General features: G+C 42.9%; 1 protein-coding gene across 1 annotated transcript in view; it reads right to left on the bottom strand.

Moving 5' to 3' along the window:
- The window catches only part of LOC111140876 (solute carrier family 36 member 1), a 34,855-nt gene extending 21,614 nt beyond the window's left edge, over positions 1-13,241 (bottom strand). The window contains exons 1-6 of the mRNA XM_022493114.1: positions 13,094-13,241; positions 5,922-6,012; positions 4,991-5,079; positions 4,437-4,532; positions 2,161-2,245; positions 1,552-1,770 (exon numbers count right to left, since the gene is read on the bottom strand). Of these exons, the coding sequence (XP_022348822.1) occupies positions 1,552-1,770; positions 2,161-2,245; positions 4,437-4,532; positions 4,991-5,079; positions 5,922-6,012; positions 13,094-13,236 (723 nt within the window). The 5' untranslated portion in view covers positions 13,237-13,241. The remainder of the gene's footprint in view (positions 1-1,551; positions 1,771-2,160; positions 2,246-4,436; positions 4,533-4,990; positions 5,080-5,921; positions 6,013-13,093) is intronic.
- Positions 13,242-14,838: the final 1,597 nt, after the last annotated feature.

A 14,838-nucleotide genomic window follows, 5' to 3' on the forward strand; every position in this document is an offset into this window, starting at 1 on the left:
GCAGGCAGAGAGAGAGGAGGAAGCAGGCTCCCTGCTGAGCAGAGAGCCTGATGCAGGGCTTGATCCCAGGACCCTGAGATCATGACCTGAGCTGAAGGCAGAGGCTTAATCCACTGAGCCACCCAGGCGCCCCTGTACTGATGAGTTCTTTAGGGAATTAAATATCAATACCTTTTTTTTTTTTTAATTTTTTTAAATTTATTTTCAGCGTAACAGTATTCATTGTTTTTGCACCACACCCAGTGCTCCATGCAATCATGCCCTCTCCAATACTCACCATCTGGTTCCCCCAACCTCTCACCCCCTGCCTCTTCAAAACCCTCAGATTGTTTTTCAGAGTCCATAGTCTCTCATGGTTCACCTCCCCTTCCAATTTCCCTCAACTCCCTTCTCCTCTCCATCTCCCTATGTCCTCCATGCTATTTGTTATGCTCCACAAATAAGTGAAACCATATGATAATTGACTCTCTCTGCTTGACTTATTTCACTCAGCATAATCTCTTCCAGTCCCGTCCATGTTGCTACGAAAGTTGGGTATTCATCCTTTCTGATGGAGGCATAATACTCCATAGTGTATATGGACCACATCTTCCTTATCCATTCGTCCGTTGAAGGGCATCTTGGTTCTTTCCACAGTTTGGTGACCGTGGCCATTGCTGCTATAAACATTGGGGTACAGATGGCCCTTGTTTTCACTACATCTGTATCTTTGGGGTAAATACCCAGTAGTGCAATTGCAGGGTCATAGGGAAGCTCCATTTTTAATTTCTTGAGGAATCTCCACACTGTTCTCCAAAGTGGCTGCACCAACTTGTAATACCTTTTTTAAAGTTATGCTTTTATTCACTGGCTCTCACTCTTTTCCTTTTCTCCAGTCTTGGCAAAATGCACTGTCTCATCCATAAAGAGCCACAGTGTTTGAGGGCACATTTTTCTCAGCCTGGTCTTCTACCCATCAACATAGAGATGTCCTCTCTTGTACTACCTACACACCTGCCCACCTGGGCTATGTAAGGGGGAGCGGATAATCACTGGATTTATAATTTTGATGAATAAATAAATAACAGGAGTGGTAAGCAATTATTTTATCTAAATATTAAGTTAGAAAAGTCGATTCTTGCTTTCACCTTACTATTTTTCTATTTTCCCATTATACAATGATTCATGTATTAACTACCTATTTGGAAAAAAGTCTAAGCCAGTGATCTCAATGGGGATGATTTTGCACACACACACATACCACTGTCCCCACCCCCCCAGCACATTTTTCAGTGTCTGGGGACATTTTTGTTTGTCATAAGTTGGGCACAGCTGCTACTGGCACCTAGTAGGTAGAAACCAGGAATGCTACTAAACATCCCGTGTTGCACAGCATAGCCCCCTCCGTGACAAAAAACTATCTCACCCAAAATGTCACTAGTGCCAAAGTTGAGAACTCCTAATCTAAATATACCATACATAAATAACATACCCTTATTTATGTTCCATTTACTTGTTTTGTTTGCTTCTTTGATCATATAATAGGCAGAGGGAGAGCCTTGGCTCTCTTACCTGGACAATGAACTGGTAGAGCATAACCAGGCTAACCAGCATGGTGATATTGGCCAACAGAGAGAAGATGGACAGGGCTCGGAGGTTCCTGACAAAAACCAGCAGCACCAAGAAGGGCAAGAAGGTGAGCATGTAGAGTCGCGAGTCCATGGTGGGCGTCAGAATTACTGTCTCATTGTTATGGCAGTTGTTGGTGGTCCCATTGGCTGCTTCTATCACCTAAATTGAGGGAGAGAAATGCATCAGAAAAGGCCTCTTAAATGGCAAAGGCCAGTGGACCTCCCACCCAAAGAGGCTCCTAATTGAAGGCTCCTTATGTGAACAAGGCCCTACAGAACCATCTTCCAAGATCTTCACAGTTGTCATCAGCAACCCAACTGTCTCAGCTGGTTTGATCATATCTTACCTGAAGACAGGAGGACAGACAAGGTATCCTGAAGTTTCTCAGTGCCCTAGGTCTTTAGATGAAATTAAACAAAAGACGCTATTCCATGTAAAATGTTAAAATCTTAATTCTTTTGTTGACCAAAACTGGCTTACGATGAATCCTAAACTAAAACGCCACTCATCTCTTGTCACTTTTTTTTTTTCTTTAAACCAGAGCCCTACCTGTTTAAAGTTGTCAGCCAGAAAGACAAAGTAGACACAGCAGAATCCCAGCTGCGTGACAATCAGGAAGAAGTCCACAACGCGCCTGCAGATGGGGAAGGGAAGAATACAAAGATCAGGAGGATTAAAAGCAAGATCCCCAGAGAGATAGGTGTTTGAACAGTGCTTTTTCCCAGGTCATCACAGACACTTCCCACCAGGTGAGAAGGATGAGTGTGCCCTGATAAAAGGAGAAATTGTGCTAGCTGCCACCAGTCTGGAGCTCTGGAGGAAGGTGAAGAAGGTCCTATCTGTGTGGTGACTGAGGTCCCTTTGCTGTGTGTTGTGTAGAATGCTGCATGGGGTCAGGCAATCCCGAGATCAGAATGGCCAGAGTGGAGCACATACACCAGGACCATAGACCAGTCACTTGACTTCTCCCTCCCCACGGCAGGCCTATGCCACTTCACACTGTTTGTTCTAAAGCTACAGGAGCCCTCAGCATAAAGCCTAGGAAGTAGACCCCTTCATGATCTCTTTTTATAACTTGGATCCAAGAACCAACCTACTGTCACATAAGTACACAGGAAGAGATGTACCAGAACAGACCGCTGGTGGAAGCACTGTTACAACAATAGCTGGTGACAACCTGAAGGGTCATCAAAATGAAAATGATTAAATGACAGACCCTTCTTAAATGGAGTAGTAGTACACAGCAGGGAAAAAGGATATATTAAACCTATATGTGCTGATACAGATATGTCTAGGGCTTTTAATAGAAAAAAAAATTTCCAAATAGTATGCAAAAATTTGTGTAAAAAGACGTTAAGAACATGTGTATGTTTGTATACATACAGAAAATTCCAAAAGTATACCCATTTAACCATGACCAGCCTATACTTTCATTTTTCACTTTATGAATGCTTATCTCGCTCAAAAAAAATTTTTTTTACCACGAACACAAATTAACTTCATTAAAGAAAGGAAGTAAGGGAATAAGGAAGGAAGGAAAACGAGGGGGAAAGAGAGGTGAGAGTTGGGGAGAAAGAGAGAAAAACAGAGGGGAAGATAGGAGAAAAGAGAAAAATGATGGAAAGGAGGGAGGGAGGGAAGAAACACTCAGTCAACAACCGACCAGCCAACCAATGGTGGCCACTTGGCACTATGGCTTCTCCCAGTCCCAGGGAATGATCCTGCTAAAAGAATCACAAAGTAAACCTGCATCACAGGTTTATAGTGTGAACTATAAAAGCCTCCCAATGACCACAAGAAGGAATTTTCCTAGAGAACAGAGCTTTCATGTAGTTCAATTTAAAAAGAATAGAGGGGTACCTGGGTGGCTCAGTCGGTTAGCATCTGACTCTTGATTTCGGCTCATGTCATGATCTCAGGGTCATAAGATGGAGCCCTGCAATGGGCTCTGTGCTCAGCAGGGAGTCTCCTTAAGATCCTTTCTCTCCCTCTGCCCACCCTCATGCACACAAGTGCACTCTCTTTCTACCTCTCTCTCAAATAAATAAATACATTTTAAAAGAAAAGGATTTGGCCCCTGATGATATCAATTCTCTAGCTATACACATATCATTTCTTCAAACAGGAAACAGAAATTAGAATATTTCCCTCTAGGCATACAAAAAGTTGCCATAAGGAGAAATTTCCAACCCTCCCCCTCCTCTTGAAATGTGTCTTTCCCCAATAAATCATTGGTTCTAGCTCAGCTCATCTCTTCCTTGAAGCCTTCCTTCTCCTGCCCAGTGTCCTGCCCTTAAAGCACCCATCCTGAGCACTTCTCATCTGGGACAGGCAACATTCCTTAAATCTCCTCCCTATCTGAGCTCCCAGGATACACTTATAGCTCATGATACTCCCTCCACTGCTCTAGACTATTCTTGATCTCTTGTCCTCAAGCTTCCCACATATCCTTCTCCTTACAGAGACTACAAGACCCTAGAGGGCCAGGACCACATAATTTGCCCAATACCTAGAATTGTTCTGCAACACTTATAAGACAGTGCTTAAATATCTTTACTGAACAAATGAGTAAATTAAAAAATAATCACTGGTCATGGACTGCCAAGCTGGAATGGCCAGTTTACCAATGAGGAAACTGAGATCAGAGAAGATAGGGATCACAGAGCCAAGGTCACCAGATGACTGTTGGCAGATCTGAGCTAGAAGCTAAACCCACAGGCCCAATACTCTTTCCACTGCTCACACTATCTGCCACATCTCACCTTCCTGTCTGGAGGCCTCCGCTCTGGGAGTTCACAGCAGCAACAAAAGAGAAAACTGGTTACCTTCCCCAGTGTGCATGGTTCCGGAGCCAGGAGCTGGGGCTGGATTCCAGTCCGTACATCACTGTATCCCCATAGTCCACAAAAGGCTTGTTCAGTCTGGGGTTGGGGAGAGGAAGGGCAGAATGTGTAGGTTTGACAATAAGCGACAGAAAAAGGTAGATCATCGAGACCTGGACCAGTACCCCACCTGTCATCCTGGAGAACCACTGAGTCCTATATCTAATGCTTTCAAGGACCAGAAAATGTGAAGTCAACAGGCCAGTTAGTTTCTTATAATTAACGACCATCTGGTAGAATCATTTCAGTGAGGTAAATACTACACAGTGCACGGAAGGAGAATGTGGTCTCTGTCCACTGGACATAAGTAAATACGACAGATGACAACAGACTGAAAAAGAACACAGAAATAGCCAGGGAAAGGGAATGCTGCCATAACTAGCAGCCACCTTCGTTTGGCTAGCACAAAACAATTTAGAGTGGTCTGGGTTAGTCCTCTCTTTCAGTGATGGTAACAGAACCCAAAAGGGCAACTGGGCAGCTCAGGGGGCTCTCACCTGCGGCAGAAGTGGTGAGCACATTTCACCAGGATACCCATGCAGTGCACAGCTACGAGGCCTATCACCAGCAGGCTGAGGGGACCCATCTGGAGACCGGTGTTGTGGATAAGAAAGAGAGAGACGAGCAGGTAGAATTAGGAGTGAGCCCAGTGGAGGCCGGATTTGGAAATGATCAAAACACTACTAAGGTACCCTCCAGTGACAGAACTTCTGGCACCACATTAGAGAGAGAAATGTGATCATGGAGATTAGCTTGGCAAGAAGGGCACCATTGGAACCTTAGCCTGCCTGTGAAAGAGTTAACCTCATGGAGAAGAATGGCACAAGATAAGGCTGTTCCAAGACAGCTATAAATCAGCCAAACAGAAGGCTCCTGTGGTCTGGGAAGAAGAGATGTGAGGGATGGAGGGACGAGGCAAGTTCTCATTACAGCAATGCCTCCACATCTCTGAGCTATCTCCAGCTCTAAGAGAAGCCAAATGGCTTTAGATTATAGTCTATAGGGGATGAATCATAAAAGAAAAAGTAAAATTCTCAGAGTTAGCCTCCTAGGGGTGGGGTGTGGAAGGAATATGTAGAAAACTAACAAACTTCTATTACTAATTCATTAGTTAATATTATTGATAGAAACTCTGAGACATTTTAAGTACATCCTCCTCACCACAGAGTAAGCTCCATGAGGGCGAGAATCTTTCTCTTTTTTATTCACCAATAATATTCAGAGCCTAAAACGACATCTAACACACAGAAACATATTCAATAACTATTTAATAAATATGTTTAAGTGAATGAACACCTGAATTTTGCTCTCTTCAGCTGAATTAAAAAGGTTTCCATTTTAAAATGTTTTAAATGAAAGATTTAAAAAAACACACACCACCTCCTAAAATTTGTCATGATACTTCCCTTCGCCAATACAGACCCTTACCAAGATGCCAGCATTTTTTACGGCCAGAGGCAGTCCCAGGAGTCCAGTGCCAATGTTGCCTTTTAACAGGTGGATCAAAGTCTGGAACCATCTGAAGTGGGAAGAAAGTAGACGAGGGCATGTTAACATTAATGATAGCTAACACTTATTAATCATGTAGCACGTACTAAGTGCTTTCATGCATTTTCTCATTCAATTTCCACAACAACCCTATGAGATCTGTATTAACTTTATTTTATGGATGAGGAAGATACTTGCTCAAGACCACACACCTAGTGAAGAGTTTAGCCAGGATTCAAACCCAGACAGTCTGACCCCCGAGTCCTCTCCTGGCCTCTGTGCTGTAAGCTCTGTTCCCTGTGGCATCTCCAAGAACCCCAGCTCTCTTGGAGATTAGACCAGAGGGACACCAGGGCTCTCTGTAGGCACTGTATCCTTTCCTAGCAGCCCTGGCCTACATTTCACCAGAGTTGTCCATTGTAAAGACTCAGATTCAACACTGCAACAGAGGATGACAAGCATAAGTGTGAAGGACAGACACTGGTGTGAGAGAAGGATGAGGGAAATAAAAAATAGGAGCCCAGAATCCATAACAGAAAATGTTATGCAAAGTACACAGATCAAAAGGAATATACCATAATTGGCAAGTCCCTGGTGTACTTTGTATTGCCACAGTCCTAGGACTGGAGAAGTGCTCTTCAAATGCCACCTCATTTATCCTTTTGCCTTGAGGACAGATTTTCCCCTCACCTGTTATACAGACTGTCTACCTCAAGCTGTAATTATTAAGCCTCTCATGTATCCTCATTCATTTTTTCACTCAGCAAATACTACCTGTTATATGTAAAACATTGTGTTAATATAGTGGTAGAAGTAAGTAAGAATCAGATATGGACCTTGGTCTCTAGAAATCAATAATGTCTCAAGGAAAATAAGTCAGATACATTAATAACCACCCAGACAGAAAGCTGACTTCTTGAGAAGTGCCCAGGAACAGTGCTCAGGGAGGGGAGGCAGTTGAGGGTTCACAGAGGGGAGACCCGAGCCGAGCCCAGCAGGACAGGCAGAGCTTGCCAGTGTGCCCATGAGGAAGAAAGGTCTGGGAATACAAGCCCAGAGAGAGACTCGGGGCACCAATGCAAAGGAGTATGTTGTTTTGTGGCCACCTGGGTGGGGTGATGGTGATCAATCTGTAGAGAATGAGAACTGCTCAAAGGACTGACCCCAGAGAAGTGCTCCCCTGTGCGGACTTTCTATCCTGTTGCCTCCAGGATAAAAAACAGGTCAAATACACCATCACTTTGCCCTCAATCACAGACTCACTCAAGATTTGGTCACTGGCACTGTCTGGAAATTTTTTTGCACAAACACCCTAATCCCTCCTAAATGATGCTTCCATGTATTTCTTCACATCTGCAATTCAGTAGAAACTGAAAGCAAATAACATGTGTTAACTAATAAAGACCATAATAAATATGACCTATCTACTCTCTGAAATGGAATTTTACTTTTAGTAACCTTTCTCCTACCTCCAGGAAGAAAACTTCTTGACCTTCCTACTGTCCCAAAGTTTTTCAGGAAAGATCAAGAAAATGCCTTTGAATCTGAATGAGAACAGGCTGAGCACTCTCCTGGACTCTCCTGAGGAAACAGCTTAAGGACAGCAAGGGTAGAAGGGTGAGGTGACTCCTTCATTATCAGCAGCCACTGACCAAGAGATTACAGGCAGAATGATGAACCACACAAATGTCTATCTTAGCAAATGTTTAATCCACTCCAGGCAAAGGTAAGCATTGTAGCAAAACTCACCTGCTTACCAGAGGCCTCCCTAAAATGTCTGAGCCGGGTTTTGTAGGGGATCAGGTCCCCTTTTAGTCCTGGCTCTGACAGTTAACTTCATATGACAATTCCCTTCCCTCAGCTGGAACTTTGTCTAATTAATAGAGTGAGGGGACTGGATAGGACAGCTTACTTGCCAACGTCTCTTCAGCTCAAAAACACCAGGATTCTAGGCAACTGGCCAACATAATTCTTTTCCATCAATGGCCCCAAGCTTGGATCACCCCAAGCCACAGAGTATCACAAAATTAACTCCATGGACTGCAAAGTCTTAACTACGGGGGATATAAGGAGTGAACCCTGAAAATCTCTGTAGTTCTGTTTAAGTTCTAAATCAGTAGTTTTTACACTTTTTTTTTTCCTCAGGAGCCCTTTATACACTTATAAATTATTGAGGATATCAAACAGCTTTTCCTTTTATGAGTTATGTCTGGTGATATATACTACAAGTAAAAGTTGAGAAATCAAAAAATTATTAATTAAAATTTTAAAACCACATAATCTTTTTAATGTGCTGTTGGATCCTGTTTGCTAGGATCTTGTTGAGAATCTTAGCATCCATATTCATCAGTGATATTGGTCTGAAATTCTCCTTTTTGGTAGGGTCTTTGCCTGGTTTGGGGATCAGGGTAATGCTGGCTTCATAGAAAGAGACTGGAAGTTTTCCTTCTGCTTCAATTTTTTGAAATAGCTTCAGGAGAATAGGTGTTATTTCTTCTTTGAAAGTTTGGTAGAATTCCCCAGGGAATCCATCAGGTCCTGGGCTCTTGTTTTTTGGGAGGTTTTTGATCACTGCTTCAATCTCGTTACTAGATATCGGTCTATTTAGGTTGTCGATTTCTTCCTGGTTCAATTTTGGGATTTTATAGTTTTCCAGGAATGCATCCATTTCATCTAGGTTGCTTAGCTTATTGGCATATAACTGTTGATAATAACTTGTGATGATTGTTTCCACTTCCTTGGTGTTAGTTGTGATCTCTCCCTTTTCATTCATAATTTTATTAATTTGGGCTTTCTCTCTTTTCTTTTGGATTAGTGTGGCCAATGGTTTATCGATCCATAAATATAAATAACAGATTTTTCTAAACTGTTATCATTTTTTTTTAAGATTTTTATCCATTTATTTGTAAGAGTGAGAGAGAGCAAGCAAAAGAGCACAAGGTGGTTAGGGGCAGAGGCAGAGGGAGAGGAAGAAGTAGGCTCAAGGCTGAGCAGGCAGTCCGATGCAAGGCTTGATTCCAGGACCCTGCAATCACAAACCAAGCCAAAGGCAGACACTTAACTGACTGAGCCACCCAGGCACCCCTTAAACTGTTATTATTTTTTAGAATAACAAATTTTTAATGAAAAGTAATTCTATTTTCCAAAATAAAAAATGGCACTAATTTACTTTTTCTGCAAAACTCTTCAATGTCTTGTTTGACAGCTGGATTATCTACTTCTCCACTCAATCTGTTGTTATGTTGTTTTGGTTGAAGTACATAAAGAAAATCTGTCCTCATACAGACATGCAGTTGGAATGTGTTTTAATAGTCTCTTTAGATAACTGTGGTAATTTTCCTTTGATACTACCCCGAAATTCGACACATGGTTGTTATTTCTTAGGAAGTTAGTTATAATGAGGATTCTTAACTTTTTGATATCCTATCATATTAAAACCTACTGGTGAGTGAAATAAGTCAGTCAGAGAGAGTCAATTATCATATGGTTTCACTTACTTGTGGAACATAAGGAATAACACGGAGGACACGGAGAAGGAGAGAAGGGAGTTGGGGGAAATCAGAGGGGGAGATGAACCACGAGAAACTGTGGACTCTGAGAAACAAACTGAGGGTTTTGGAGGGGAGGGGGTTGAGCGGCTGGGTGAGCCTGGTGGTGGGTGTGAAGGAGGGCACGTATTGCATGGAGCACTGGGTGTGATGCATAAACAATGGATCTTGGAACACTGAAAAAATAAAATAAAGTTAAAAAAAAACCACTAATGGTGATCTTGCCCTTCAAATGGATCTTAAACTCATGCACAATTTTCTAGTATCACTGGCCATTTGGAAGATACCAATCTTTCAAATGCTGGCACATTTCATTATACAATATCTGAAAAAAATCACATTTATTAATATCACCGATCTTATCAGAAGTCTCTAAGTAGAGGGAAGCTGTCAAGTTCAGTGTTGGATATTAGTTGTTTTTTTTTTTTTCTAGTTTTGCTTGAAAGCTCAAATTTTATTGTGGGCAACAAATACCACTGGTTATTTTTCTTGAGGTGATGGTCTCATTCCTTTCATTTTCAAGAAATGAAGTATTCAGTACTGTCAAATACTCAGGTCTGAATAACCTACAGTTTGTTAGTTCTTCCTAGCAAAAACAGTGTTCTATGAAAGAAAAGAAACAAAACAAAAAGCAGCTAGTTCAGTTTACAATTCCAATAATCACTCAAGGTCTTGTCCTTGAGACTAGTATCATATTTGGTACACAGTAGAAGTATTTCATGTCTACTTCCTATTTGGCCAGGCAGATTATTTAAAACCCTGTACTGAAGGGTTAAATAATAAAATGAGTAATTTGACCACTTCATCAAGGACCTGCGTAAGTGACAATGGCTTATTCTTTGTTTGTGTGTGTCAGCAAGAAAATACGATGACTAGCAGAAATTGGTGGCACGGCCCTGGTTTATGCTAATGTATCAGCAATTTTACCCACCACTGCTGCTGAATCATCCATGTAAGCGCCAACACAGTGAAAAGATAAATAACATCTCAGCGTTATTGTGAAAACAGTTTCAATTTCACAGACTTCTTGAAATGGTCCCCCACAGGGTCTGCAGACCGCACTTTGCAAATGGCTGCCCTAGATAGATGAAGCAGTTTTGGTCAACTGGTTTCTCAGCCTGCCAGCCTGGGGAAAAAGAACCAAAGCTCAACCAACAGCTGCTATAATGTGACCGATATGGCAACAAGAAGAAGAACTTCCCAATAGAATAAAATGAGGCTGTTGTCAAGGCCGTCGATAGCTGGACACCATCAAGTGTTGGGAAATAACCTCACAAACGTACCAGGATGCAAGTGTCTGGGCATCCTATGTGCGCCCCTGGTTAGGGATTTCCACTGAACCCCTAACCTTCAGAAGAGCCAGTTAGATGCATGCATGTACTTTATTCCTTGTATTTTGTTCCTTGTACTTTGTTCTGCGTTCTCTGCTCCTTGGCAAACTAGATAACAGGGTGGGGCAAGGCACGGGAGACAAGGAATCCAGCTCAAAAACTTGTCTCTGATACTCTGCCGTATCAGAGATTTGCGATCACCTTAAGCATACCTGGCACGTTTCCTACACATAAATGCTTACGTGGATCTGGGCCCCAGGCAAGCACTCAGCCAACTCTTCATGTCCAAGGGAGTACTTTCCCTGGGTCACTTGCGATACCTAACATCATTTACAGATGGACTTTCCTTTCCATATATCACAGTATCAGGGCAGGATGGGCCCTCACAACAAATCATACCCTGGAAAACATGCCAATACAAGCCCAAGGAAGGTATCTCCTGATTTTCTCAATTTCTAACAAGCAAGGAGAAATAATTTTAGTTTGACCACTAGTCATAACCCAATGTGAAAAAAAAGGTAATCAGGATAGTTAACAGGCACACATTACTTTCAATACACACAAAACCTGTGAACTACCACCCTGAAGTTGCTAGTGGTTGGTTCTGAACTTTAGAGAAATCCCTTTAAAAATGAAAATCTAGACACCATATGGCAAGCATTGCACAGACAAGCTGATGGGTGAGAACAAGAAGGAGCAAATACTGGAAGGAAAACTATAGAGAGAGAAAGTTGGAAGAAGCATTTCACAATGAGTATGACTTCTGAAGGGAAGCTCTCACACGCTACTGGCTGCATCTCCTGCTTGGAGGAAGCCAACTGAGTGGACAGGTTAAGAAAACAGGGGAAAGATGGTCCTCACTGCTTCCAGTTGTTTTCTATGCAACCTTTCCCATCAGCCAACACTGCAAGCAAATGGGGGAATCCACAAATGCATGCCACATGAGAAATAAACTATAGAGACTGTATCTTTAGGAGCAGAAATCAGCTAGTGCTAATGTGGACAGACCACATCCTCTCAGTCTATCCCTGTTTACAAGAGAAAATGCCCTGCTCCAGGAGACACTGTAGCCAGAGTGAGCTTCACCAGTAATGACCTCCAAGAGAATCTTTGATAGTTGGCTTGGGCAGTCACTCCCGACAGCATTTTAAGTCTAGTACATAAAGGATTCCCTTGATAAGTCACATCCATCCCACAAAGGAACACAGAAAGGATAATAGCTAAGCTTGAGGAATAAACAGAAGAGCCAAAAAAGGTGGAATGTTGGGATCTAGAGAAAATATCAGGGGTCTGTTGATTCAGGATTGAGTTAGAGAACTCAGTGGGGTAGAAAACCCTCCTCTGAATCTTCTAATTCAAGTGGGTGAATAGCAGTCAGCGCAGCTTCACAGTGCGGTCCTCAATTTTCTCTTACATTTGGGGAAACTAAGGCCCAGAGAGGGCCAAACTCCACCCAGATGAGTCATGGATGGAATTCAGTTTCTAGAGATAAGAAAGATTCGCGAGAGCTAATATGCCTAAACAATGCTAGGCAGACCTCTTTTTCTCAACCCCTTGATTTTTTTTTTTTTTTTTAAGAGATAGGGAGGAAAGAGAGAGAGTGGGGAGGGGAGAGGGAGAGGAAAAGAGAGAATCATAAGTAGGCTCCACGACCAGTGTGGAGCCCAATGTGAGACTCGATCTCACAACCCTGAGATCCTGACCTGGAGCCAAAATCAAGAGCTCAAGGCTTAACTGACTGAGCCACCCAGGCGCTCCTCAACCTCAAAGTTTTTAAGGGCAGGAGAAATTATTCCTTCCTCCCTCTTACCATTTCTGCAGCCAAATGAACTGACTGTTTGGTGATGGGGCAGAAGTTTGGGCGAGACTCTGCAAATGAAGCTTCCAATTGAGCCTAGAAGTATTTGAGGTTCTAGCACAGATGACCCATGGTTCTGAATTAAGAGAATGGTCTCTCTAGAAGTTTCTCTTAAGTTCAGCACCAGCCTTCTGGGACCAACACAGCTGAAAGGAGCAAAGAATATAAAACAGATGCAGATGGAAAGAGTGGTCAGCAAGGAACTCAAATCTTAGAGCTGTTACTCACCCAATCTCTTTATATCTTCCTTCCATCTGTAAAATGGGGAATGGATAAAATGGGGGAGCAAGAATGCCTCCAAGGGAGACTCTGTTACCAACACAGAATGTAAAAACATGAATCACACCCAGGACAGAAGAGGAAACACCTACTTACGTTGTGCTGTTGCTTTCCCCAAATCGCTGGTAGGAGCCCTGGGAAGAGAAATTGTTTAGGCCTTCAGATGGGCTCTCCTCTGGGCTCACGTCCGTGGAGCTGTAGTCATGGTAGTCCTCATTCCGAAGTCTCTGCGTGGACATGGTAGCTGGGGGGACAGGGTCACTGCTAAGACCTCCAGTAGCTGGGGCCTTTAGCTCCAAGCCTGCGGTGGGCTCCGGGGCAGAAGCAGCCATTGTCACAGCAGCTCAGTGATAGCTGCACTATGAATTAAGTTCAGTGACAGTGCCTGATATCAAGGGAAATGGGAAAAGTGCAAAGTACACATGGACAGGCTGAGCTCACTTGGCTTTTATCTCCCAACCTTCTCAGTGACCCACTCATAAATTTTTAAATTTGCCATCACACACCTGGACAGAGCAAAGGTGAGGCATTGCGTGGGATGGGTGGGGGAAGATGCAGACAGGTGCTTCCAGGAAGCCTTCCCTGTTTCCTTTGGTTGGGAGTAACTATCCCCTCCTTCCAGCTGATTTCTTTGAACACTGAACAACAGATATATTGTATCCATGTTCACCTTCCCCAGGAGTCAAGCTCTCAGAGGATGAGAACCTGAATATTCCTGGCTGCATCTTATTTTTCTCCTGCATGCATTAGAAAAAGAACCTTGCTGCATTGAAAAAAATCCCCTCCAAATCATCCAGTTCTGCTCAGATTCCCCACCAGGTTCCGGAGCCACAGATAACTTCCTCTCTCTCTCCACCACGACCTCTGGCCCATCCTGTATTCTTTGGAGGTCACCAGTAACCCTCCTCCCCTGACCCCAGGACTCTTACCTTGCAAGCAGCTCAGAGTGACTTTGCTAAATATCTAAGAGGGCATCATTTACTTACATTCTGGAAGGATTCGAAGAAGTCATCTAGCTCTGGGGCAGTTAAACTCATAAGAGGGCTGGGTGGGGGGTGGGAGGAATATCTATAACGTATCTTAATAGGAGCAGTTGAAAGCTGCTATCCAAGCAAAGCCAGTATGTCAATATCTATGTATGTATGTCAGAAGGCCTGGGTTCTGAGGCTGACTGCATCACCAGTTCCCTTAGTAGCATGGAACAATTCTCTTTATTTACCCCAAATGTGCAGCAAGGGGTACAGGGCAATGAACTAAAAGACCCCTCAGCATCTCTCTAGTGCTATATATTCCAGGAATCAACTAATGTAATCATCTATGCAAACAACAGCCAATTGCTAGTCTTTTCTAACACACCAAAGTGTCTGAGGAATACAGCCTTCCAGGTGAATCCTGCATATTACTGAGGGAAAAGGGACAGGACACAGGGACTGACAAATTTCCCCACCCCTCCCCAACAACCAAGAAACAACTCTATTGCTTACTTGGCCCAGATGCTCAGTTTATTCCAAATACTGTAAAGAAGCTTCTTTATGTTATGTATAAAAACTGAAGTTGCCCCCAGCAGAATATTGCTAAGAAACTGCTCAAATAGAAGCTAAAATCTATAGATCCAAAGTATGAGAAACAATTGCAGGATGTGGCAGATGTGGCTTGGCAACCGTATGAATGTTAAAAAGAAAAAAATAACAGTACTTATGAGTTTTAGCTGATGATAAGCTCGACAGAAGTCAATGATTTAATAACAGATGCCAAATCAGCTAATTCTAGGTTGCACAAGGATGAGAAGGGCAGGTAAATGACAGCACCATTTGTTTTGCTGGGCATTATATTCTGTTCCA

Source organism: Enhydra lutris, unplaced genomic scaffold (assembly GCF_002288905.1).
Source record: "Enhydra lutris kenyoni isolate GAN:26980312 unplaced genomic scaffold, ASM228890v2 scaffoldscaffold5, whole genome shotgun sequence".
NCBI classification, from domain to species: domain Eukaryota; kingdom Metazoa; phylum Chordata; class Mammalia; order Carnivora; family Mustelidae; genus Enhydra; species Enhydra lutris.